Consider the following 26,720-nt stretch of genomic DNA (forward strand, 5'->3'; position numbering starts at 1 on the left):
TTCACTGAGACAGGAGCTGTGTATAAAGATGTAGAACTACTGAACAAAAGAGCTAAGGGAAGAAGCAGGAATATGAACAAAGGGTGGAAGCCTATAAAAATTTATGTCAATGATGGCTCAGGAGGTTCAAACATAAAGTATGCAGAAAGTTATAGAGTTTATGCTCTCAAAGGTGAAAAGCCTTCATTTAAGAACAGCTATTCTAACACATATCCTCAAAAGCTAACGGATGGGGAAGTGGATGATATGAATGACAGCAAAAATATTAACAGAAATGGCGACAGAGATGCATGGAATTTGTTTACCATCAGTCAATTGAAGGTTAAACTTTAAAACAATGTTGGTCGTTCCCATGGAATATTTTTGACTTTAATGGTATTAGTCATGATATGAATCTCAAGGTATGAACGAGGAGAGATGAGAGACTTATATGCTTCCCAAATTTCTTCAAAAGGTAATGTTATACCTGACTGTTTCCAAATGAGTTCAATATCATAACGTGAGAAACCTTGAAAGATAACGAAATCAGTTATGAGACGTTTTATGTTTAAAGCAAGGAAACGCCATGTTTGCATAAGTATTGCTACAGTTAAATGGTAATGTCTGACTTTAGTTATGATGTTAGCTAATGGTGAGTCTGGTTTTGACACTAAACCTTTTCCGGCGAAGTCGTCACAAACGAGCAGAGTATTTGAAGGATATTTTTTGAAGGGGTATTTTGAAAGTTTTGATAGAATGTAGTTTGTCAGTCGTTTCATATCGTAAACTCCTGAGTATTGACGTAAGTGGTGTTTGTCAATAATTCTTTCCATCTCTTCTGAAGTCTTTTGCATTCCTGACTGTATGAACTCTACAATAGCATAATATTTTCTCTTACGTCGAATGTAACGTTGAAGAAATTCAATGAGTTCACTGTCTGGAACTTTAACGACAGAGGCTTGAACTTTTGACATAAATGTTTTCGCTGTTGAGTCCATAGAGTCTGAAGTTGCTGATATAATGATTTGGTCATAATATGAATCTTGACCTAAACGTTCTGTTATGAGTATATGACGAATGAGGTTAAATGTCTTACCTGAACCCATCTTTCCACAATAGAAATACACACCATTTGAACAGAACTCATAGTCCTTACTGAAAGGAAGAATGAGAGAACTGTTGAGCTTTTCACTGCTTTCATTCATGTCTTCATCTACGTCATGTATTAAATGCTTCATTTTATCTCCATTAAAAATGCAAGTCAGAAATATTCAGAACATAGCACCGAGTCTAACTGACAAGAGTATAAAGATATACTATGAACACGTTATGATGAAACCTACCAAAATTCAAGAAAGTCAGTATACTTATGAATATCCAAGGCACTGGGTAGAGTATGTAGGAGGTGAGAAAGCTATTGAAATCAGACAGGTTCGAAGTATTCCAGCAGGAAGAACAATATTATTGAAGAACTTTAATGTTTTGAGGTATAATGATGAAACAAAGAAGCAAGATAGTTTTCCTGTTGCTGTGTATGTGAACCTAGACACAGGAGATGACATGAAAGTTTTTAACACAAAACTTCAAACGGTAGTGAGAGAACAACTGACTGCGGAAGGACATCCATTACCTTCAGAAGTTACATAGCATATAATTTTGAAACAAACTCAATAGATTTTAAAGTCATCTCTGCAAAGAAGTCAGGTTTTACATTTAATGAAGCAGATGTATATTCGAATGAAAACTTCAAAGCTATTGCATGGTTAGATAATGACGATTGCTTTAAGAAAATATTTAAATTCAGTGACTCAACGATGTCAATAGATGACCTTCGTGGAATGTTACCATCGACGTTTACAGTTGAAGGTTCAGCAGGATTGCTTACAAGATTGTCAATTGGTGGTATTTGGTCTCGTGAGAACATTGTTATAAAATCCAGTATAAGTGAATTTGCTGAAGAATCTATATTATGTCTTTCAAACTACATGTATTCGCCACCGAAGCATTATAGTATAACAAACTTTGTCAGTAAGTTTAACATAAGACTTGTCGAACCTTCTTCAATGAAAGATGTTGTGCTACCTAAAGATGGAAAGGATGGACTCATTATTGAGATGATTTTAATAGCATATTAAATGAGCTTGTTCTTGAAGGTCATTCATGATGAAATAACTGTTGTAGAAGATGTTAGCAATTGTTCAGACATTTTGAAGCGAATAGATGATATAAGAAGAAGTTTATGAATGAGAATGTTTATGTTTCATTGACTTTCTCCAGTAACGAGAACTTTTATGAGATAATATTGAAGAGAGATGATTTTAATATGGTGTAAATGGTAGCTTGGGCAGCTTTAGGCGCAATGGGAACAAAAGCATTAGCATTTGGAGCAAAAGCACTTGGAGCTTATGACGCAGTAAATAAAATGAGTGGAGGAAGTTTCGAAGACATTAGATGCAAATAAAGGAAAGATTGGAGGCTGGGTTGCAAAGAAGTTAAGATTAAATAAAATAGGACTCATAAATAAAGCATCCAATTTGGTTGCGACTGAGTCAGAAAATGCTTTAGGAAAGGACGATGAGTTTGCAAAACACGCAAAAGACTTTAATGACCAGATGAAAGGTGAAACAATGCATTTAAATAGAGTCGATGGAACTCTTCCTCCACCAGTAGTTCTTCCGTATGGTCCCTATGGAATGTATGGAAACCCTTACGAAAGACCATTTGACCCATTGACTGGTGGAAGTAATTGGTATCATTACGGACGAAGAAGAAAGACAGTCAAGTTGGAGACAGACGTGAAGAAAGCAACTAAAAAGAAACCAAGGAAGAGAGTTATAAAGCAATGAATTCAACAGGTTAGAAAAGAGGTTAGATATCGGGTTAGATCTAACCTTCTACCCTAAATTTATTTTTGTGCTATGTTTTCATACGTGTGCGGGTGGTGATATCATTAATTTTTAAGTTTATTTTTTATTTTATTTTTATTTTATTTGGATGTAATGACAGAACAAAAGCAACTCATACAAATCGAAAAATATAACAAACATACATTTAAACATTTATTCTTCCTTCCTGAGCATAACATGTTCTTTCAAATACATCCGAGACCAGTTGACTTTTCATTGACTGTTTATAAAGATAGAAATAGTTATATCATTAAACCATACGATGACGAAGGTAAGTTATGTAAATTGTACGTTAAGAAGTTAGAGAAAGTTTATGGCTTCAAGTATGACTACAATAGGGTTAACACTGATGATGAAGATATTGAGGAAAATTTATGAGAACATTAGTGAAGTCGTTAGTGAGAACGATAGTGAGAACGATAGTGAGAACGTTTATTTTTTCATTAGTGAAGTCGTTAGTGAAAATGTTGGTGAGCTCGTTAGTGAAGTGGTTGGCGGTTTTGTAAATATTTAAGGTTAAGTGAGTGTTGTCGTTTTGTGTTGTAAAATATACGTTACTGGTTTTGTAAATATTTAAGGTTAACTTGGGTAAGGTGAAACGCAGTGCCACCATACCCAACATAACCATACTAACTGGAGAATGAGAGTCTGTATGCCGCCATTGGACGCCCCAAAGATCAAGTAGATCTTGAAAGGCGCCCCTATTTTCTGAACCGTTGTCGGTCCAGAAACAATAAGGGGCGCCAAATTCAATGAAGGCGGAAGCCGCAACGTTCGCTGTCGTCGCTGCCAGCATATCTGGTATTTGTATACACGCTAGGACTTTGCGGCTAAAATCGTCGATTATGCCATAAATATACTGGCCACGAACACCCCTAAAATAATGAACATCTGCGTGCCAGATAAGATTGGGTGAAAGCGCCCAATATCTTACTGCTGTTTCTGGCCCGGCATGCTCTAATCGCGTCTTGGTGAAATGATTTTCTTTGAAGTATCTGCGTACTTCTCTATAAGATACATCAATTTGTTGTAATTTCAAACGTTTCCATTGTTTTGTTTGACCACAGGGAAAGGCCCAGTGGTCATGTATCACAGCAAGAACTTTGATTTGGTCGTAGGGATTGACCCTACGACCTTTCTTGCCTTTAGGCAATGGGATATTCTGTAAGCTAAATTGATTTTGTAAAAAAGATTTTGAAACATCTAAATATTTGAAATCATTTGATTGAAGGGTTGGGGCGATGGGAACATGGGTGCAAGCTTCTTCCCATGTCATTTTACCTTCTTCAATCTGATTGGAAATACCAATTAGGTAAATTCGATCGACATACCCTTTGTAAGGATTCATTCTAATGAAGTACGTTAACAATCAAAATATTCTATAAGTGTCTAGTATGGAATTCAAAAGAATAAAGAAAATGGTAACGTAAATAAACGTATTATGAAATAATTTATAATTAAAATGAAAAAAAGAAAAAATAATAAGTAAAGTGACTGGAAATGAAAATGAAAATCAGTGTACAGTTTTATTTTTTTCTCGCTGTGAAACGTATTCGGTCATTTTTTTAAAAATTAATTTTTTGTTAGAGATAAGAGCTAAAACTTTGCAGACAACTCCCCCATGTCTAGCAAATTTAACATTCGTCTCCCATTTTTATATATTTGGTTTAGAATGTTCGAAAATGCGTAATATGGTCATTAATATTAATTGAAAAGAACCTTGAATTAATTCAATCTGATCTCACAAAATATTTTAAATTACAAACTTTGTAGTTTGAATAGATAATTAGTATTAAACTCAAATAACTAGTTTATTTTTGAATAAAAATTATTTGAATTTATTCAATTTTGTGAATTTTCCTTCAAAAATCAAGTGTAAATATCTTATTTGCCATATAATTATAAATACAATGAAACATATTCGAAATTGAAAAGAATGACTTTTTCTGTTCTTTCAATCATTCAATTTGAATTTTGCAATATTGGATTTCTCATTAAATAGCTATTAAAAACAACAAGCAATTTAACTTACATTCAAATTTATTTGTGTTATATTCAATCTTCTCAAAACTTATAATTTTCGGCTATAGCATGATTATATGCTATATAATATAATAAACCTATAATAGTATCATTCTTTCAATTATTTGAAGAGAAAACCGAAAAAATCTATTTTCGGTCTATAACAATACAAAATCAAAATCAAGAAATAAATATTTTCATAAATGAGTAATTACCATGGTATTTTATATTCATAGAATTCCCACGGATTTAACCACTTTTTAATTTTGAAACGAGTGATCGTTTGACATCATATCATAGTTTTAATATGGCTATATTAGTAATTCATTTTTTATAAGAAAAGTTCCCTCTTACATTTACAAATTTGATATTTGACAAATCTCTTCATGTTTAGCTCTATTCTTGAATATTATGAATATACAAAGCATGGATTTATCATTTCCAAATTTCAAAGTATATAAAATAAAGACATTTTTTTTTCAAATTACTTCATGATAGATCGAGCAATCTCAATATAATTTTCGTTACGTATTATCATATTTTATCCCAATGGATATTGAATTAGCTCATATATGCTGGTTATAGAGAAGATCATCGAATTTGTCGAACTTGGCCTAGGCTAATGAAAAAATCTTCTTTGTTTTCATAAGTGTTGGAAGATAAAATCCAAGAAACACTGTGTTAAGGGAGATGATACACTAAATGAAATTCATTTTTTTATTAAAATATACTGTTTGTGCATGTATATGACAGTTTGCGATCTTTGCTAAACTCTAGAGAGATAAACATGCCTCAAACACTCTCAATTCTCTATCTTAGATCATTATTTTCCAATAGGATCTATGATTTAGCGCTTATCGAAAAATTTGAATAAACAATCATTTATGAGCTCTAAAGATGATGAAACATAGGCTTTCAAGACTGACACAATCTAGGAAGGGATTCTCCACAATAGCATCATATATTTTCTTTGAATTCAACTTCAAGTAAATAAATATAAAATTAAAAACTCCGATGAAACTTATTTGGTCTGATATAGAGAAAACTATATTCATATAAATGTGAAAACAATCTAAATTTGAAATAGTTAAGGATTATAAAGCGAATTTATCAATTTGGAATTTAATAATTCAAGATATTGTTCGGAAATGCCATGTTCATTATTTATAAGAAGACAAATAACAACATGTGCAAGATTTCAAAAAAGAAACAAAAAAAATTTTTTTTCGAAAAATATAATACAAACAATTTTAATTAACATGAAATCCATCACCGCTATCATCTGTTTCATAAGATGCTAGGAAATCTGATGTTAAGTCTTCATCGGAAATATCATCAGATAAATAATGCGCAGTTCTCAGAGCTCTATATGACCTTACAATATTTACTATTGTAAGGATCACAACAATGATAATTAGAATCGTTCCTACAGAAACGTTTACAAACGTGGTTTTCTTCGGAACCTGTGTTTTGATGAACTCTGTTTGAATCGGAGGATGTGTCTCGTGAATTTCAGGGACATCATCACCTCTTATGATAACATTTGGTTCATCTTCGTATTGACCGTCCCATGTTTCTTGGGGAGTCATTTCAAGTGTTTGCTCTGGAACTTCTGGGTCTGGAGTTTGTTCCGGAATAGGAGTGGGAGTAGAAGGAGATTCAATATCACTTGAACTAGAGTCGGAACTTGGAGTTGAAGAAAATGTTCTGAAAGGTGTTTTGTCGTTGGTACGGAACATTGTTTTGAACGGAGTGGAGTGAGCGGTTGAAAATGGAGTATATTTCGCAGTGAAGTGAGGAGTTGAGTGCATTGTTGAGAACGGAGTGATGACTGGTGTATATGCTGCAGTACTATGTGGTGTAGAATGGAAAGTACTATGAGGAGTTTGATGAACAGTAATAATAGGAGTTCCAAATGGAGTTTGCGCGGGAACAAGAGATCTTTGGCCAAATGATTGATAATCACCTCCGCCTTGAATATTCGTGAAATCGAAATGAAGATTTTCAGGACTATTTCTAACTGCGAGTTTCATTCTAAGAACTTGTGCATCTACTGTTAAACTTTTCGAAGCTCCACGATTAATTTGCTGAATAGAATATCCTGATGCATATGATATTTCTCCGTTAGAAAGAGTATTGGTTATAGTAGTTTCTGCATGCTTATGGACAAAGTATAGGCAAAATGTTGTTGATCTTGGTTTTCCTGAGGCTGCGAGAACTTCATCCAAATCAAAATAATCTTTTATTGAAAAGTAAGTATCTCCACTGCAAACCATGTCATACGTAAAGCCTGCTCTTGCGAAAATCTGCCTAGATGTTTTCGGACGCACTAAAATAGATATAACTTGATTTTGATTTGATGCAACAAAAACTTTCTTGAGTTCGGATTCATCAGCTAAAGTAAATGAGTTATCATCCCAATTATTCGGATCTGTTGTCCATCCATAGTTATATTTGATTTGATCCCCTGGTTGTAAGTCGTAGATAACAAGATATGATCTTGAATTTTCTTGTAGAGACGATTTAAATAAGCATTCAGTTCCTGGTCCGCAAGTAGATTGGAAAACGGTTCCGTCGCCGGGAGAAGTTACAGTAGAAATGCAGGCGGATAAAGGAATCAGAAACAGCATCAAATAGAAATTGAAAATTGAGAAAGCATTGAAACAAATAACTTTGAAAATTTTGTTATGAAACAAATCATAAAAGATAAACACAGCTAAAATAAAGGAAAAACGAATTTGCAGATTGAAAGGGAAGAAAACAAATGAGAAAAATGAAATGCATTGTATTTAGTAATGCATTTTTGCTCGAAAATTTAGATAATAAATTCAAAACAAAAAATTTGATAAAAGTGTAAAATTGTAAAGTTCACAATCGGAATAATTTATGATAGAGTAATAGATGTTATGATAGAATATTAAAAATTAAAATTAAATAAATTCAAAAATGTTGAAATATGTCAAAAATTAAAATCAACATTTATAATACGAATTTAGCTATTCAATAATAACAATTTTTTTGTTCAATAATTTTGCAAATTACCTCAGACTTTTCAGAGGATTGAGTGGCAACTCAATCCTCTGAAATAGTCTGTGGTAATTTTTAGTCTCTACACTATTTCAATATAAGCTTCATTTTTAAACAGTTTTTAAAAATCGAGCATTGAAAAGTGTGATGCGACTTTCAGTTTTTTGAATCGACTTTTCGATTTTGAGAGAGTTTTCAATATGAAAATTCAATCGGAGTTATTGAAATTGTCTTTCTATTTTAAATTCTAGTATAGGGCATGAAAAAATAAAATGAATCGTAAAATTTTATGACAGTAAGTATTGAAAATTTAAAATCGTATCGAAATAACTAATTTAATATTTTAAGCTCAATGAAAAAATTACGTGGAATTATTTTCAATATTTGACAAATTTTCAATTCGAATATTAATTTTTTTATTTTATTATTCGACACGATTATATTGTGTGGTATTAATTTTGAACTTAAAATCAATTTTACCACTTTTCTATTTGAATCCATTTTTCTTTACATTTCAAATCCACACATTAATATATCAATCCAATTATATATTATTGTTTATTCCTATTAAAAATATATTTCTGTTTCATCATTCTATCAAACAAAACAAACTTTTCATTTAATATCCACTACTACAATCACGTTTCATTTTGTTCTACTAATTTTTCACCTAAATTAATCATATATTTATGGAATATGAATAATTTTATTTCATGAATATACTCCATAAAATTATTCAACCAATTCATGATTGTTTAAGATATATAATTGCGGTCTAAATACGCAATGATTGAGATTATCTTTCTTTAGATACAATTTGGATTGAAAAACAATTTGACACTTAACCCAAGTTCTAAATAATTAGCATAAACCTTGTTCTAATAATTTTCATAATTTAAATTCGTTATATCCAACAATTTTATTTTGATAAATGAATTCTAACTTAATTTAGCTATAATATATTATATTTTTCATACTTACATATTAGGGTGACATTTCCTATAAGTTAAATTAATCTCGGAACACATTCACTATTTTTTTTTATTCTTCTCCAAACTATTGCATTGATCCAATATGGATGTGAATTTAATCAAATAAAAATCCATAAAAGCATACTTAAACTTTTAAAACATGCATATTAACTTTTAATTTTGTTTTTGATTTGGTCAATTGTTGGTTTTATATAAAATTAATCATTGCAATCAATGGATTTAGAATGTTCATATTCTTTTAAAACTGTTTGGGTTCCCATGACAAGCTAGGAACTGTAAATATTTTTATTCAAAATATTACAGGTTTTCATCGAAACAGAGCAGAAAAACCATTTCCAAAGGTAAGAGATAAGAATTTAGTTTTAAAATTCTTCGAACATGGATTTTACAGAAATAAAATTTGAATAGATACTTAATTAGATTATTGCGTCACAAACAATAGTATACTCTCAGATAAGCGTTTTTTGTTTTTGATCACTGAAAAAGGATAAAATTTCAAAATTTTATATCACGATATTTTTGTACAACGTGTTCAATAGAATAATTGCAAAAGCGCGTAAATTATTTTTTGAGGAAGCCTGAAATTTTTTGAATAGTAATAAATTTAGAGGTAGGGCAACGATAGGTCAAAAAGGCTTCTCTGATAGATTTCCTTGCCTTTTGGATATGCTATAATATATAGCCTAGCATGATAGGATATGATGTCAAAAGTTAGAACATAACTTAGGATCTTGAGAAAAATGAAAAACAAAAATTACATAAAAAAAGAAAAATTTTATCTAATTTGTTTTTTTGGACCGAATAAGTAATTTTATTGAATTTCAATACGACACATAGATTTTATTATTAGTAATAAATATAATGGTTTACTATTAACAAGGAACCTAAACTAATGAAAATTTGATTTCAAATATTGTATATGATTATCATAGATTACCAAAATATATTGCTATTTATGAGGATATAATATTGATTATTAGTAAATCGTATAAATTTAATAAATATACCATGAATATTGAATGAATTTCTTGATTCATAGGGGTAAAACGCGCTTTTATATGATTTAGACAGAGAATTTATGAGATGTAAATAACACAATAAAGGTTTATATTGAATATTTTCTAAAAATAAATCGAAATTATAAAAAACAATACATTTATTCATTGAAACTACTTGGACAAATATGAAACAAGCATTCAGGCAATACTTTTGAGACTTCAACGCATCTGATAATTTTTATATAACTTCACCTCTTATGCTTAGAGTGGAGGTATTGAGATCGTATAAGTATAGATGAGCTCACATTCAGATATGATGTGTGAACTTCTGTTTTCACTGCAATTTTGAATCAGAATAAACTCAAAACAAGAATAAAATGATATACTCACTCTCTAAATGTGTTAGAGATTTAAAGTTGTATGAATAAAACGATTCATCTTTCGAAGCCTCCCATTTAATGAGAGACTTCGAAAGATGAATGTATTCATGTAGATGAAATACTATATATGACCATGTGTGATACTAAAGATATCAAAATGTTCATTTTTAAGTGCAATAGAAGGGTTATCTCTCGTAAAATCTCAATTTAAGGAAGATTTAGAAAGAACTCCTTTCCTAAGTAGATAGTGTGTGGTTTCTGTCTTTTGGTTGATCAGGAACTATGAAATTAAGTCGGACAGAAAGAAGTTCTTTCTAAAACAGACTCCAAATGAGTTGTTCGAAAAGAACTTCCTTCTGTATATGGATAATTGTAGTTACCGCACTGAAGTATGTGATTGTGATGATGGAGTTCTCGATAAATCTAAAATCGGATTAAGATTAATTGAAAACTCAAGTAATTCTTTGAAATCTTGTGTTGTCTGGCACTATAATAACCAAAGAATGAGAATATTATGTTGAATGATGAGTACGTGTGCTCGGCATTCGCCGAGCGAATTGAGTTTAACGTACTATGAAAAGTGACAAATTTGGGCTTTTTTCCTAGGGTTATGATCTCTTCCTTTCTGCTCAATACGACAGAAATGAAAGAATGAATTTGTACTCCCTAATTGATTACTACAATCTGTATCTATCTTTAACATAGAATTAGCTGCATTGTGATTTATACTCCAGAATTATTCAATTTAAGATCAACCTCGTAAATTTTAATCATATTGCACCAATACTCCTACGTTGAGATAAGAACATGATTATACATACCAAAGCCCCATATTAAAAATCAAAATTTAGCACCTCCATTATGCAACCACATTATTTGTCGCAAATAAGTATATTTACGCATATTATGATGCATATTCACACAACTCGTATACATGAAAAGTTATTAAAATCAGACAAAATTATTGCAATAAGGAAAAAAAAACAACTTTATTATATATGTTAGTAATGAATTACAAATATTTCTACACAGAATGCTCAATACTTCATATAATCTTCGAATATTTCTTATTACAAGTTAATACATTTTGACTCGAACATGATAAACAAAAGCTGACACGCTGATTACTACATTTATGAAAATATAGTACGTTTCCATTCATCTGTTTACTTGTTTTTGTTGGAATAAAATCATTTTTTTTTCTTTCATGAAATAAGAATTTTGCTGCGAAAGCAATATCTCTAACAATAATTAATACATTACGTCAACTCTGGAATGAGTATTTATCAAATATGATATCAAAATCAAAAATTAGTTGTTTTTTATGAGTAAAAACGATGTAAATTGATTATTTGACTAATTATCAAATACTTTGATTTTCCAAATTTTTTTTGAAATTGATTTTTTCTTGTGAAAATTCAAATTGTTTAATTTCATTTTTGAAATTTTGAATTTTTTTTGGAATTTTGAGTTGATCAATTCAGCAGAATTGATAATGCTATTGCTTTAGGGCATACCACAAGGTGATGAATAAAAGGTGAACATTAACAAATTATTTTAAATCACAAATATCATCCTCATCAACTTTAATTCTAAAAAGAACTGTACTGAATTATGAAAATGCATGATTTACATTATTAAAATCTTTGAATGAAAATAGTACAAGATAAGTTTTTATTCATTTTTAATTAGATTTAAACGAAAAACTACTCCATATTAAAATTTAAGTCGAGAAATCGTATTTTGTTCTTATTTGTTAGCATTTTGTAGACATTCTAATCTTGAATTAATTTGTTACATGATATTATTAACAAATTTAACTGAAAAAATATGTTAATATGGAATAAACCATGATTATATAAGCTATCAATGCTATATATACATATGTAAAAGATTCATATTAACTCAATTAACAAAAATGATAGATTTTCATAAAGGTTCAATCTAGGTTCGTCCGAAAATTTTGATTTTTATATAGAAGACATAGTTTCATATACATAATTAAATTTTCAAACAAATTTGATCATACCATTTATTAAGCAGGATAGTATATTAATTACTATCAGTATAAAAATATAAAAATGATTATATTTAATTATTGCATAATTTAGTCAAAGAGTTATAAGCCTCAAGTGATCGTTATCACCTTCAATGCACGTATATTTTATTGATTCATAGATATTTAATCTATGTTTGACATGTTGTTGTCGTCATTCGTTTTGTTCCCATTCTTCCTAAGTTAGAATTAGAGAATACACCATCCACATCATCTAATTTGGTCCTCAGCGATAGATTGGTTCATTTTGGAGGAGTCCCATCAGACAGTTTTCGAGCACCAAATATCAAATTTTAATGTATACAAATCTTTAGTGATTTATCTCTTTTATGATGAGTAAAAGGTTTCTGCTCATCAACATTTGATTTCCGACATATATGATTTCTAATTGCAATTATTTACTTTCTTTTTATAATCTAACTCTGTGACTCATACCATAAATTAATTATTGGAAAGTGTCAATATGTTTGGCACAACGCATGGCGGAAGATACCGAACCATGCAGGGAATATGATACGTTTAAGATCTCCGAACTTTTTTTCCAAAAATTTTCTATCGTTGCCCTACCTCTATAAATTTAACCTCTCAGAAAATTACATATTGTCAAAATCTCAATTCAAATATATCTTTGTACAATTTTATATCGCCTATATAATACGTGTGAGATACTATTAAAGAAAACTATATCTTCAAGTAATAAAATACGTTTTACTATTTAAAGCATTGAAATGTTTAAAAAGAAATTGATCAACGCACATATCTAATCAATATTCATCAATATTTTTGAATTATAGTTTGAAATTTGAATGCGTTTGTGAGAGTATTCAAATACAGAAATTGAATATAAGTATATAATTTGAATTGAATTAGTCGATTGAATTTTTTCTTTTTAAAAATAAAAACTCATTTCTTAAACAATGCAGGAAACAGCAATCACAGCATCATCATCACTACAAGATATATCTAATTCTGAAAACACCAAGCTAGAGCAATTGATTGATGTGCCTTTTACAAAGAAAGCAATTGCTGCATTGTTAAGGTTATTCAACTATTTTGACATTTACGCCCCAAGAATACCAGCTGTATATGATATTATCACCATTATAAGATTCTTCCAGCTTATTGGTGGTTCTATTATGGCAGCAAACACAGATTTGTTCAAACCCGGTACTTTAACTTTCAAAGTAATGTCAGTAATATCAGTTCTATTTCATGTAGTACCAGTTCAATACAGAGATGCAAATCTTGTTTATATTTTAACTGCAATTGATGCGATTCTTATTGTATTTGGCTTTTACTTAGTAATAACAGTATTCCAGTATAAAACAACTTCTAAAGTTCCAAGAATGTCATTATTAATACTAAGCTTCTATATCGCAATCGGTCCTTTTATCATTCTGCCACTTGCAGCCCAGTTTGTGGGCCAAATGATTTCAAATGAAATAGCTACAGCTTCAAAACCAGATAGTATTGAACTTATCCTCGCAATTGTGACTGTTACACAGTTTGTATTCTACATTTGGATGATGATGAAGACCTATACAACGACCATCATTTTCAGAGCTACAAGTTTACAAACATTAGAAGGAAGTGCTCAAAATAAAGTGTTTCTTGTCACTCTATTCAACACTTTAATCTGTGCCATAGCTACAGATATGGATAGAATACCTCAGACAGTTATAACAGCCATTTCAATGCTGATTTACGTCTTTTCAATTACTACAGTATTCAATTGCGGAACTTTCATAAGACATTCCCATCAAATAATGATTCTTGGAGGATCAATTCTTGGAATTGTCATAAGTGCCGTTAATTTCTGTCCAGCTGAGAAACAAAATCAATAAAATTAACAAACAATTCATAAAAACAAAGAACAGACTAAGAAACATTTGGGACCTAATCTTACAAGGAAGTACAAATGATATGGATTCCCCAATTAAAACTGCTTATCAAAGTGTCAAAGAATGCAAATCCGATGTCTTATATTTAAAGATGATTTATCCCAACAATAGATTTGCCTTAAAACTATATGCAAGATATTTACTTGAAATCAAATCAGATGTTGTTCAATACAGGAAAACATTAGATAGTATAGCTCTTTTACAACGAGGTCTTAAAATTAACAACGATACAGTTCATGATTTGGGAATGGAATCTTTTCCATTGATACCTGAAAGATTGAGCGATTCTGAATTGAACATTAAAACAGGAGAAAACGAATCAGGGGTATTAGACGAAATTGAAGTTGAAGAAATTAAAGATGAAGATTATGAATCTATTGTCAAACTTATTGATGTTCATAAGGTTCCAGCTATTCAATATTTGTATACAACTACAATAATAGCTTTCATATTCTTACTATTAATACCAATTATTGGAATTTGCGTTAGTTTTGGTTATTTCAAACAGAGTTTAACAGATCCAATAACATACATGGAAGGTGTAGCATATACAAGAAACATTGTTAATGTTATTTCATGTTTTGCTGTTCGTTGCTTATTTGAAGAACTCAAAGATCCAAATAATCCAACACAAAACATTATTGGTCCTCTAACAATGGTTCCAGGATTTCCAGCAGAAGCTTTTGGTGGAGAATATGTTGGAAGAAAAATTATTGAATTTTATGCCAAAAATATTGGAACGATGAACTCAATGATTTCAGGATTAAGATCATTTAAACCAGGAAACAAGCACATCGAAAAAGTAAGAGACTTGTTGTTTGCCAGGAATATTATTTATCACTTTTTCATTACTAAAGAAAATGTCAGGAATATCCCGTCATCTGCTGTTGATATTTCTTACCAATTGGCCTCAACTGTTGGAAGACTTTTGGATCATGATGTACTTAATGTTGATGTTGCCAAGAGTTCAGATTCTCTAACAGTCCGAAACAACAATGTATTAATCACTGAAGCCGCAAGTAAAGCATTGACTTCAATTGTCCAATATATCGGAGATAACCATGAAAAATATAACAAGATATTCTGGGGATTATTTGCCTTCTTTTCAGGCATGAATTTTATATTCATTGTTCTCATCTTTACATTTCAAAAGAAGAAATTAGAAAAGAACAAAAATGCAATTATAACAGCAATTTCAGAACTTCCAAAGACAGTCATTTCAAACGTTTCTGCAGCATTTAGTAATCTCAAAGGCAATCAGTCAACAAGTCAAAAAGCAAGTAATGGTCATGAATCAGAAACAAACAGACAAGAAGAATCAATTATTAAATTATTCTCTTCAATATCAGATGGTGTTAACTCATCATCTTCATATTTCGTTCTTTTCTGTTATGTTATGATCATTGCTTTGTCAATATTATGTTTCTGGTTTGCTGTTCAATGCTTCTTCAGTGCTTCAGATGTTGTTTTCTACAATTGCCATCATATCAATTACTTCTACGGTTCCATCACTTTCTTATTCGCATTGGCATCAAGACTTTATGATATTTGCCTTGCAACATATCATACTAACTTCAAAGATACAATTTTAGATGTCAATCAATCTATTAATGAAATGGAATCATATATTCCTTTAAAATTAACATACTTCCATTCGATTCGTCTTGGTGGAAGAGGTAAACGCGAAGTTCCATTTGAAGGAATGGCAGAAGCACTTGACCGAGCTACATCAATTATCAAATGCGACGATCCAATTAAGCCTCCAGTTGAAGTTCCTGAATCTACAAGATGTTTTTCTGCATCAAATACTTTATATATTGCAGTTTGTTATTTCAAACGATTTGTCAAATTAATGAAACAAGGTGTATTTCCACTTCCATGGGGATATCATGTTAATGATGTTTTCCAAGTTGGTCCATTAGAATTACATGAAGCTTTCTTCTCAAAGACAGGAGGAGAATTAGTTCCTTATATGATAAAATCAATCAGAAAACAAGAAACAAACTTAATCAGGAATTCAATACTATTTGTTCTTGGTGCATTCATCTTCCTCATTTGCATCTTATTTACAATCAACAAAGAAAACACATTGATTAAATTTACAATTGATCAATTGCTAAGAGTTCCTCCATCAGAGATATTGCGAAATCAACATATTATGCGACTTCTTACTGGAGATTATTCTGAAGAAGCAGAAGAAGATTTCAGTGGCAAATATATCCAATTTGCAAACGAAGTTATCAATAGATTAAATGATATTTTCATTGTTTGCCAAGAAGAAACAGGAAAGGTTGTTCAAGTCAATGCTTCTTTCACTAATATGTTCGGCATCACAAATGAAGAGATGGAAAATACAAATATCAAAGATTTCTTCATCGAATCTAGATTCCAATCTGATGGAAAACTTGATAGAGTATACACCAGAACAATGAATGCTGTATATACTAACGCAAATAATGAAAAATTCTTTATCGAATTCTCATCAACAAACGTAAATGGAAGAAGGATTTTCACAGGTAAAGATCAAACACAAAATGTTATGCATGAGAAATTGATACAAGATGAGAAAGATAAGAGCAATAAAATGCTTGCGTCAATTCTTCCTGCTAGTTTAGTTTCTCGCGTTCAAGCTGGCGAGAAAGACATCTCTTTCTCTGTTCAATCTTCTTCTGTTTTGTTCTTAGATATCGTGGAATTCACTCCTTGGTGTGGCTCACATGATGCTCATTATGTTATGAGAATGCTTAACATTTTGTTCAAAGAATTCGATGCAATTTGCAATGCACATAAGACAATGACAAAGATCAAATGCATTGGAGATTGTTACATGGCTGCCGGAGGTATCTTTGATGAAGTAAATCAGCCAGCTGTTCATGCAAAAGAAGTTGTTGACTTTGGATGCGTTGTCATCAAGAAACTTGAAGAAGTAAATATGAGCGAGAACGAAAAACTGAGAATAAGAGTCGGTGTAAATACAGGAGGTCCGATCGTTGCTGGTGTCATCGGAACAGAGAAACCAACATTCGAAATATTAGGACCTACGATCAATATCGCACACGAAATGGAACATCACGGTGTTCCAATGAAAGTACATATCTCTAGACCTGTTTATGAACTCATCTATGGCCAAACTTTTGACATCAAAGAAAGAGGTGAAATAGATGTCAAAGGAGGAAAGATGTTTACATATCTAGTCGATCCATAAAATACATTATCATGCATTGTATTGTATATTATAAACTATTTTTATATATTTAAGAAAATCAATATGTAAATTTCAAGGTAACTTATTGGCATAAAAGGCAATTTAACCAAGGAAAATATCGTTGTATACATATGGAATTGTGAATTGACCAGTGATTAAAGAATTTGATTAAGATTTCGGAAAGAAATGCAAAAAGTGACACTTTAATTTTTTTTGAAAATCTTTCTCTTTATTAGACCTAAATTTACCATAATTTAGGGCTTCATATGATTACCAAAGAAATTTCTAATTGTTTTTTGTTTAAGATGACTAACATTTGGCTTTTTGGTCAACTATTTTTATTATTTCTTATAAATTATTCAATTAAATTATGATTTCCAACCTTACAAGCCAGAAAAAATAAGTAATTTCTTATATGAAAATTGAATTCTAATGATTTCCTCTGCATTAATATTTTTTTTTAAATTAATCGATTTAAGAATAACTTATTGAATAATAATAAATTTATACACCCCAAAACTCACAAGCATAACAAATTGGTTCAAATCAATTATATCCCAAATTCATTCGATTTCGATTAAAATTTATATCCCAGCTATCAATTTTTTTCAACTAACAAATGACATATAATTGGACTTTTCGGAATCCTGACTATGGTTCATATTCTTATGATGTCTCTTATAAAAATTATAGAATTGTTAAACAAGGAATTCAATTCTATCTTAAAGTAGATAATGGATATGAAATGATAATGTCTAAAACAAAAGATTTGACTGTTGGAGATATTACAGCTTCAGTATCTTACAAATTATTTGGTGATGCAGATTATATTAACATTATTCACACGGTTAAAAACAATGGAACTAAATCACATAAAATCAGTATGAGAGTTGAGGCAAAAATAGAAATAGTCGATTTAAATGAAGGATTTAGTGGAGATTATTATTGTAATCAAATTAATATTGATGGATATAAAGGAGTTGAATTTCAAGGTGATGATAATCATAATGTTAGATTTATACTTAAGAACTCCCCTATGATTACAGATGTTGATACTTACTCATATTATCTTTGCCCTGATTATGGAGCATGGAATAATTGTACAGATTGGACCAATATTAATGCTGCTGCAAGAATTTATTTTTCATGGAAAGATCGAGAAATTAAACCAAATGAAATACAAAATTATTCATATAGTATTGGTAAAGGTAAATATCTCAAAAGAAAAGTTATCATACAAACACCAATTGAACCATGTTATGATAATTCAAACAAAATAAATCTTTCTCTATCAATTGAATCATTAAAAAAAGGTGAAACATTTTCTATATTCAGACAAGTTTTTGATAGTTCATTCAATTCGGTGACAGATAAATTGGAAATTGTTTCAAATCAAACAGACGATGGGAATACATTTAGCTACATAGATAAATTTACACTTCCTTCCTCCCCAGGAAACTACATTATTTCATATACAACACTTGATTCAAATGGGGAGAGGACCACATCAATTCCTATCGTGGTAAATAAAATTCCAAATATTAAACTGAAACAAAATATTGAAAAGGAATATCAATACAAATCATTTATCCCGATTAAAGTAGAAATCGATGATGATTCATTTGTGAATTTATCCATTCTTGATGATGGTGAAATTATAGTTAGTTATTCAATCGCATGCAATGGCAATAAACAAACTGTTGAATATAACTTGCTTCTGAATGGAAAAGATGATAATTCAGATCATAACATTTCTATTTACGCTTTCGACGAGTTCAACTTTAAATCAAATGTTTTGGATTTCAGGTATAAAATACCTAAATTAATGCCTGAGATTCAGATTTTATCACAGTTCTCTGAAACATATACAAGAAATGAAACCTACTACTTTACTGCTTCTGTTTTTTGCAAGGATGAAGTGAATTTCATCATGCTTGATGACAATCAGTATATTTACTTTTATGATAATGTTAAATGCCATGGAAAGACAATTGAAATGATTAAATCATTCTCAATTCCTGATGACTATGAATATGATTCTTCACATAAAATCTCCATTTTTGCTGAAGATTCTTCTCATGATACTTCAAATTACTATAACTTTTCTTATAAAGTTTTGCCAAATAATCCACAAATCAAATATCATGGCAACAGCCCATTATATATTAGGAGAAATATGACGTTGCAAGTTCACACAGATATAATGTTTGATATGAATTCCAGATATGGCGAAGTTTATTCTTCAATTAATGAAGAACAATATTCTTTGGTTGCAAAATTGAATGATATTACAGCTAATACATGGGGTTATTACGTATTCCAAATAGACATATCACACACTGGAAATAGAAATGGAAATAATACTATTAATTTATATACAATTGACTCCGATAATTTGAAATCTAATATTATTGAAAATAATTTTGGATTTTTTCGTATCGAGCAAACATGTTTTTGTAATCTTGTATGGAAAAGAAACTCCTTCTTTTTCTCACTATATAATGCAGTATTTACTGGCAAAATAAATAAATCTTTTTAGAAAAATTGAGAGAATATATGTAAAAACTATTTTTCATATAAGAAGTTACGACATTTTACTTTTTTCCCTAAATGTTTCTGATTTTTTATATAGGCTTTTAATAATAATCAAATTCTTTTCCGTTTCCTATTAAAAATTGATATATTTTCAATAGTTTACACGGAATAATAATATATTAAAATTCCAGTATGATCTCAATTCAATCATTGAAAAAACATGTAATATGATAGCTTTTACCTTCATTTTATTTAGATTGAATTGTAAATAAAAACTAAAAAACACATTAAATTTACACAGGTGTGGATATTCATATGTACAATGCGTCTATTTAGATTTGTAATAATGTATTTCAAATGCCAAGCTATGAGTCAAAAATAAAATGCAAATGAAGATTGTATTAAAGAATTTTATTTTCTTCAATTCGTTATCGATGCATCTTATAGGATGCGTAGCGTAATAGACCATTACTATTTTTGTAAAAATAAAAAATCAAATAAAAAATAACAGTTTTGGCAACAAAATCATATGATAAAATAGTTCGTTATATATAACATATAATCATATCAAAAGTTTCATAAAGTATGAACTTATTTAATAAAATTTTACAAATCAAAATAAAATCATTAAAATTCTGAATAAAAATAATATCAGAATACAGTATGAATGATTTTAGTAATTTGTTAAAATGAATTTTCATTGTAAATAATTTAAAAGTCAAAATTGAAAATAATTATATATTTGGATGGAAACACTATTGCATATGTAATTTAACAATGCCGAGTATAAATTAAGAAGATTTATTTTTTTATGATAATTAATTTCGTCGAATTTCTTGAAATAATGTATAATAATTAATAGATAATGCATTTGTATTACATGTTCTTCAAGAAAAGTAAATATGTAAATATTTTTCAGGTAATGTTCATGCAATATTTAAATAATTGTGAAAGAAATCAGGTTCAGAAAAATTTGTGAACAACCGAATAAGACCATGCATTTTTGTGAGATGACAGAAATTGCAAAAAAATCAAGATAAATTCGTTAAAATATTATCCATAGTATAATAATACAATGATTAATATAAACTGTTACAAAAAATAAAAAAAATTGATTTAGAATAGATTATTTATTAAGTTTAATCAATATAAATTAATTTAGACAAAATAAACTAAAAATAACCAAAATTTAATTTGAGAAAGTTATTTTAATACATATCATAAAGTTATAAATTATATCAATTTATCAAAATATTTTGGCAAGTTGATTTTTGTGAAGATGAAAAATTTTCTCAGAAAAAATAAAAAATATCAGCTCTCAATTTTGAAAAAGAAATTACACGGGAAATAACCATTTATTAGAATAGAAGCTTAATTATTTTTATATTAAATACAATTGAAAGATCAGGAAGTTAACAAAAATCACTTTTCAGCTTTTGAGTGTCAAATTGATCTATTTTATTGGGTAAATTCGATCATTTAATTTGAATATGGAATAATAATCTATATATGTTCTAATTTTTCATCTTTGGACATTTCAACACAAAGTGATTGATTATCAAATGATTTAATATTCTACATAAACAGTCAGATTTTCTTCATGGCAATCATAACATGTCCTTTCAAAAATACGAATTCAGAACTATTCAATTTAAATCGATTGAACTTAAAATTATCGTTACAAACGTTTGATAAAAATATGTTTCATGCATTTACAATTTGTCCATATTAATTCACTAAGAAAAAAGCAATTATCTAAATCTTTTCAATTTTTCAAAGAACTATTCATTTTTCGTTTTTGAAATTTTATGATATCAATAATAATTCTTACGTTCATGTATACATGTAACTTCCAAATAAAAAAATTCATATTCTTCGGTTTTTTTTAAAAATTTCTAAAAAGCCTTTTATTTTTCACTAGAATCAAATGAATAACTTCGATATGGTACAAACTCTTGTTTCAACCAGGAAGATTCGGAAATTTACTTTAGTATCTGACCAGAATATGAGAGATCATGATGAAATCCAATTAAGATTAGAAAATAATGGGGTAAAAATAGATCTAGTAACAGAGATATTAGAAAATAAATATGGAGGTAGAGTTACGGTAGAATGTTTATTGACTTTGGCAAGACACATGTCAAAGAAAATCAACATCAGGATTGATAGACTTGCCAATAGAAATAGATCAGCAATGCTATGTTGGTATGCTGAAAATTGGAATGATATCTACCCTTATATTAGAGACTTTGTTCCCTACAAAAGAAATTCCAAACTCACAAAATATAAGGAAGAGATAAAGAATGAAAATCCAACAATTGACCCTTCAGATTTACATCAACTTCTGAATAGACATTGAATTTTCATTTAGAAATTCTTATATTTTCCAAAATGTATTTATAATATTACCTTTTAATTAAAGCTGTAAATGTATACTATTCAAGTCCCAAATCCAATATATAATTTTTCTTCCATATCAAAGCTTATTAATAATCTTCAATTTTTGATCAACATATAACACCTTATTGGTGAGATCAAACATTGAAACAAGTCTATAATATTGCAATAATACATATGCAAATGGAAATTTCTAAATTGCCATCTAGGGATGCCAATAATATTTGCAAAAAATCACCAAAGAGTCTCTTTCATATGCGCATCAATAAGTTCATTTATTTTTTTCAAATGAAAAGTGTTAGTTACAGGTTATCATCTTGAGGAAACAAGGTGCATAGACAAATGATTGAAATCATCTAACTCAGCAAGAAAAAAAAATTAAAAAAAAGTATGCTTTCAGTGAGACTCGGACTCACGACCTTAGGATTATGAGACCTACGCTCTACCTACTGAGCTATGAAAGCTTACATCCTTTCAATTTTATATAATTTTTTGTACAAAAATGAAGATATTTAGCTGAAAAATAACCTCAATACTCCGATACATTGAAAAATTGAAAAATTATTACAGACCACATTAACATTATTGAGATCCTACACTGATCTTTAATTGACTAATTTTTAAAATAACGCCAAAGCACGTTTGCAATTTTTAAATATTTTTACTATCTTCAAATATCGTTTTCCTTAAATATCTATATTTAGCTATTCAATAACAAAATTGAAAACACATTCAAAACTGTTCCGATACATATTATTTCCGATCTGTATTACAATTATACAGTATAATTTTAAAATTAAAATCTCCAAAAATTTGAAAGACTATTCAAAATAACTTCTTCTGATTTATGATAACGTTTACAATCCATTCAATTTCAATTTATATTAAATAATAATCTATTCTTAGTACATGAATAATTTTCTTTGTTCTCCAATTTTTTCCGATAAATAGAATTTTGAATTCAAATTTTACAATGACGAATTCTCGAAGTACACGTCTTCTTATTAAGGTAATATCAAATAAATACGGATCAAAGATGTGTACCGTTGACCCAAATCATTGCATCTCCACTCTAAAAGATAACGAATCAGAAGAACATGTATTTATTTTCAAAGGTCAAATGCTTGCAGATAATTTTACATTTAAACATTATAGAATATCTGATGGGGATATAATTTGCTCGCTTATTGGATATACAACTCCACTCAAACAACAAGAATTGCATTTTGAAAAATTAAGAATGCAAGATATGGCAATAAATAAGTTATATGGCAATCAAAATTTATATAAGAAGGTTTCAGCTGAATGGATTCGCATTTACGAGACTAAACTAGCACCAATTTCGCTTCATAAACAAGTGACACTAAAAGTCCCTGAAAGATTGAAGACTCCTTCAAACATTTCACTTCCTGCTTTTTGGAATAAATAACTATCATGTGTTTGTTTTATTAAATATGAAGATAAGAAATCCTGCAATAAGGATTCGATTTTTAAGAATATATCTTAATCATCATAGAAAAATATAACAAATGTGCGATTATTTAAATCTCATAAGTAAGCAATGTGATGCGAAATCAGAAATATGTTTATATTCGATAATTGCAACATATTGTTAAATTTTGTCAGTATATTCGCTGTGATACAATAAGAAAATTATTTTATGATTTTATTCAATCTGATTTTAAAAGATTACCTTTATGCCCTTGAATTTACGCTGGTATCACATAATATGAAGATATATACAGTTATTGAAATAATATTAACGCCAAAATTTTGGAAATAGTATCATTTATTCAATGTATTTAACGTTAGACTTAATCTCCTTTTCTTGAAGGTGATCCTTCCATTCTGGAAGTGCCTTTCCAAGAGCAATTGAAAGACCAAGGTCTTCCTTTGGAATGTTAAGTGCTTTTGCAGTGAATTCTGAAGCGGCTGGATTAGCTGGCATTAAAACAGGAAGAGTATTATAGCCAAGTGCTTCAGCAGCTGCAATAACGCTCATTCCGGCTTCTCCCATATTCATTTCTTTAGAATCAGCATGGAAGTTCTTTGTTTTATTGGAAACCAAGAAAACAACACATGTTGCATCGCACCATATTGTTTGCTTAACATGCAACTCTGCGATTCTATTATCTAAATAATGTTCGAATTCTGGAATGTTATGATGAAGCTGATCTGAAAGGTTCTGCAAAAGTTCTTTGTTTGTGCAAACAACAAAATCAACTTCTTGTCTTCCATAAGAACATGGATAATTTTGTGCGGCTGTCATGATTTTTTCGAGGTCCTCACGTGGGATATTGAAATTTGGATCAAACATTCTAACAGAGCGTCTCTTTAAAAGAACATCCATTGTTTATAAATGAAGTGATGTTATCAGAAAAAATTGAGATATCTGACAATTGTTCGGCCAATTGTTTTTTAGGCATTTTTCTATAATATTCTGCTATTACTACATTGTCAGATCGTGTTCTATTTAAAACGGATGAAAACGAAATTTCTTAATCGTTAATTTATTATTAACTATGCATTTTACTATCTGCTCATTTAAAATTTCATAACTATAAGCAAAAATTCTTCTAAGAAAACGGTTTATTGTCAATTTTCAAGTTTCTTTAGTCTCTAAAAATATCAAAATTCTTTTTACCAATCAATATTCAAGCAGTTTTGGTCAAACACAATATACTTTGATATGTAATAAATCAATAACATACAAATGATATATGATATTTTATATTTCTATTCAATATACACCAAATAACATAACTGTAATGGCATTGTTTTGATCTACAATAGCGTTATCTTGATCAATAATAGCATTATCCATATATTTTTGATATTATATTGATATTGATTTATCAAAATGAGCTTTTACTAATAAAACAATGAATACTGTTAACAATGAGTAAAAAATAAGACAATGAACAAACGAAATATTTATTAAAATTATATTAAAAACATAATTAATAATTTTAAAGAACCTCATCATCAGTTGCGTTTAAATGTTCGTCAGGCATATCAGTATCATCATTCTTGGACTTTTTGATCTTATTTATAATCAAAAATGCAAGAGAAGCAACAATTACAACAAAAACAATTGAACCAACAGAAGCACCAGCTATTATTATAGCCTTTTTATCTTTATCTGCCAATTTGTCAGGTTTCACGGTTGGTTTATCTTGATTTGTAGTATTTGTTGAGTTATCTGGAGTTTCAAAGCAGTAATCTGGTATAACAATAGGAGCATTAGTATATCCAACAGAATTATCAAATTTTTCGTTTTGATCGTAATTTTGAAGTGTAAATAATCCTCCTTCATATGAAAGAGTACCTAAAATAGTTGGGAATAACCAATCATCAGAAGCTTGTGTACTTTCTGTTGAAATTTCATATGAAATTCTTAGTTTCGAGTCCATATTTTCTGATTTTGTGGGAGTTGATTTAACAAATAATGATTTCCTAGTTGAGATGGTTCCAGAAGGGTTTGTGATAGCACCACTTTCTGTTGATTGATCATAATAAACAAATTCAGTATTTTTATCGTTGGAATAGTCAAATTTACGCATCTTACTGTGTGCAAATAATGCTACAGTTGAAAAAGAAGTTGAACTATTTTGATAATTCTGCAAATTTGCACTTCCTTCTGGTGACGTTGAGATTAATGCTTTTTGTGCTATTGTTTTATCGGATATATTGAATGCATATGAAAATGGGATTGTCATGATCTGTATATTGCACGCATCATTTGTTTGTTTGCAGGTTAATTTAGTGATTGGCATCAACATTTTAGATTTATCAGAAACATATACCGAGGAAAGCTTCAGTAAGACAAATAAAGGATTATTGACTGATTGAGTTGATTTTTGAATGGTTGTTGAATCCTTATAGTATGGAAACACAGAAGATGCAGCAATCGTACCATTACTGCTTATCATAATGTTACCGACAATACAAATGAATTCGTCGTTTTCAACAGTGAACGAATTTGTGAATCCATAGATTTCTGATGCGATAAAAATTGATTGATTAATAGTACAATTAGCAATGGAACCATTATAATTGAATGGCGATGTTAAATCCATGCTTTGAGATACTTGCAAGATAAAAAACAAAAATACCATAAATCTTTGTCACTTTTATTATCTAACTTTCTTGATCAACGTCTTGAAATGGAATAAGGCTATGCAGTTCTAAAAAAACAATTACACATAGTAACAATACACAAAACAGACAAGCAAGTCTTTATTGATTCAAATTCATGCTTTAAGGGTGCACCTGTATGTACGTTTATTTGAGAGGAGGAGGATTACCCTCTCAATTTTGAG

At 29.5% G+C, this 26,720-nt stretch overlaps 8 protein-coding genes and 1 non-coding gene across 9 annotated transcripts, besides 3 other annotated features; 4 read left to right on the forward strand and 5 right to left on the reverse strand.

Annotated features, from left to right (window-relative positions):
• Window positions 1-3,520: part of a mobile genetic element that runs on past the window's edge.
• Window positions 1,347-1,541, reverse strand: TVAGG3_0695540 (uncharacterized protein; the record flags this gene model as incomplete). Its single annotated transcript, XM_051243197.1, has 1 exon — window positions 1,347-1,541. The coding sequence occupies one exon, from the start codon at window positions 1,539-1,541 to the stop codon at window positions 1,347-1,349; it is 195 nt and encodes a 64-aa protein (XP_051089784.1).
• Window positions 3,521-6,157: 2,637 nt separating the features above from the next.
• TVAGG3_0695550 (bifunctional inhibitor/lipid-transfer protein/seed storage 2s albumin superfamily protein family) lies at window positions 6,158-7,537 on the reverse strand (the record flags this gene model as incomplete). Its single annotated transcript, XM_001329349.1, has 1 exon — window positions 6,158-7,537. The coding sequence occupies one exon, from the start codon at window positions 7,535-7,537 to the stop codon at window positions 6,158-6,160; it is 1,380 nt and encodes a 459-aa protein (XP_001329384.1).
• A 3,291-nt stretch (window positions 7,538-10,828) lies between these two features.
• Window positions 10,829-10,876: a mobile genetic element.
• A 2,401-nt stretch (window positions 10,877-13,277) lies between these two features.
• On the forward strand, window positions 13,278-14,204 carry TVAGG3_0695570 (guanylate cyclase protein; the record flags this gene model as incomplete). Its single annotated transcript, XM_001329350.1, has 1 exon — window positions 13,278-14,204. One exon carries the CDS (start codon window positions 13,278-13,280, stop codon window positions 14,202-14,204), a length of 927 nt encoding a protein of 308 aa, XP_001329385.1.
• Window positions 14,205-14,283: 79 nt separating this feature from the next.
• Window positions 14,284-17,466, forward strand: TVAGG3_0695580 (guanylate cyclase protein; the record flags this gene model as incomplete). The annotated part of the gene is made up of 1 exon (XM_001329351.1): window positions 14,284-17,466. The coding sequence occupies one exon, from the start codon at window positions 14,284-14,286 to the stop codon at window positions 17,464-17,466; it is 3,183 nt and encodes a 1,060-aa protein (XP_001329386.1).
• Window positions 17,467-18,067: 601 nt separating this feature from the next.
• Window positions 18,068-20,013, forward strand: TVAGG3_0695590 (uncharacterized protein; the record flags this gene model as incomplete). Its single annotated transcript, XM_001329352.1, has 1 exon — window positions 18,086-20,005. One exon carries the CDS (start codon window positions 18,086-18,088, stop codon window positions 20,003-20,005), a length of 1,920 nt encoding a protein of 639 aa, XP_001329387.1.
• Window positions 20,014-22,789: 2,776 nt separating this feature from the next.
• TVAGG3_0695600 lies at window positions 22,790-22,862 on the reverse strand. Its single transcript has one exon. It is a non-coding gene; the product is annotated as a tRNA-Met (tRNA).
• Window positions 22,863-23,371: 509 nt separating this feature from the next.
• Window positions 23,372-23,827, forward strand: TVAGG3_0695610 (ubiquitin-like family; the record flags this gene model as incomplete). Its single annotated transcript, XM_001329353.1, has 1 exon — window positions 23,372-23,827. The coding sequence occupies one exon, from the start codon at window positions 23,372-23,374 to the stop codon at window positions 23,825-23,827; it is 456 nt and encodes a 151-aa protein (XP_001329388.1).
• Window positions 23,828-24,063: 236 nt separating this feature from the next.
• TVAGG3_0695620 (NAD(P)H nitroreductase YDGI-related family) lies at window positions 24,064-24,754 on the reverse strand (the record flags this gene model as incomplete). The annotated part of the gene is made up of 1 exon (XM_001329354.2): window positions 24,188-24,748. One exon carries the CDS (start codon window positions 24,746-24,748, stop codon window positions 24,188-24,190), a length of 561 nt encoding a protein of 186 aa, XP_001329389.1.
• A 322-nt stretch (window positions 24,755-25,076) lies between these two features.
• TVAGG3_0695630 (glycoprotein 38 family) lies at window positions 25,077-26,513 on the reverse strand (the record flags this gene model as incomplete). The annotated part of the gene is made up of 1 exon (XM_001329355.1): window positions 25,368-26,477. One exon carries the CDS (start codon window positions 26,475-26,477, stop codon window positions 25,368-25,370), a length of 1,110 nt encoding a protein of 369 aa, XP_001329390.1.
• Window positions 26,514-26,662: 149 nt separating this feature from the next.
• Window positions 26,663-26,720: part of a mobile genetic element that runs on past the window's edge.

The sequence above is a fragment of the Trichomonas vaginalis genome, chromosome III (assembly GCF_026262505.1).
Source record: "Trichomonas vaginalis G3 chromosome III, whole genome shotgun sequence".
In the NCBI taxonomy this organism is placed as follows: domain Eukaryota; phylum Parabasalia; order Trichomonadida; family Trichomonadidae; genus Trichomonas; species Trichomonas vaginalis.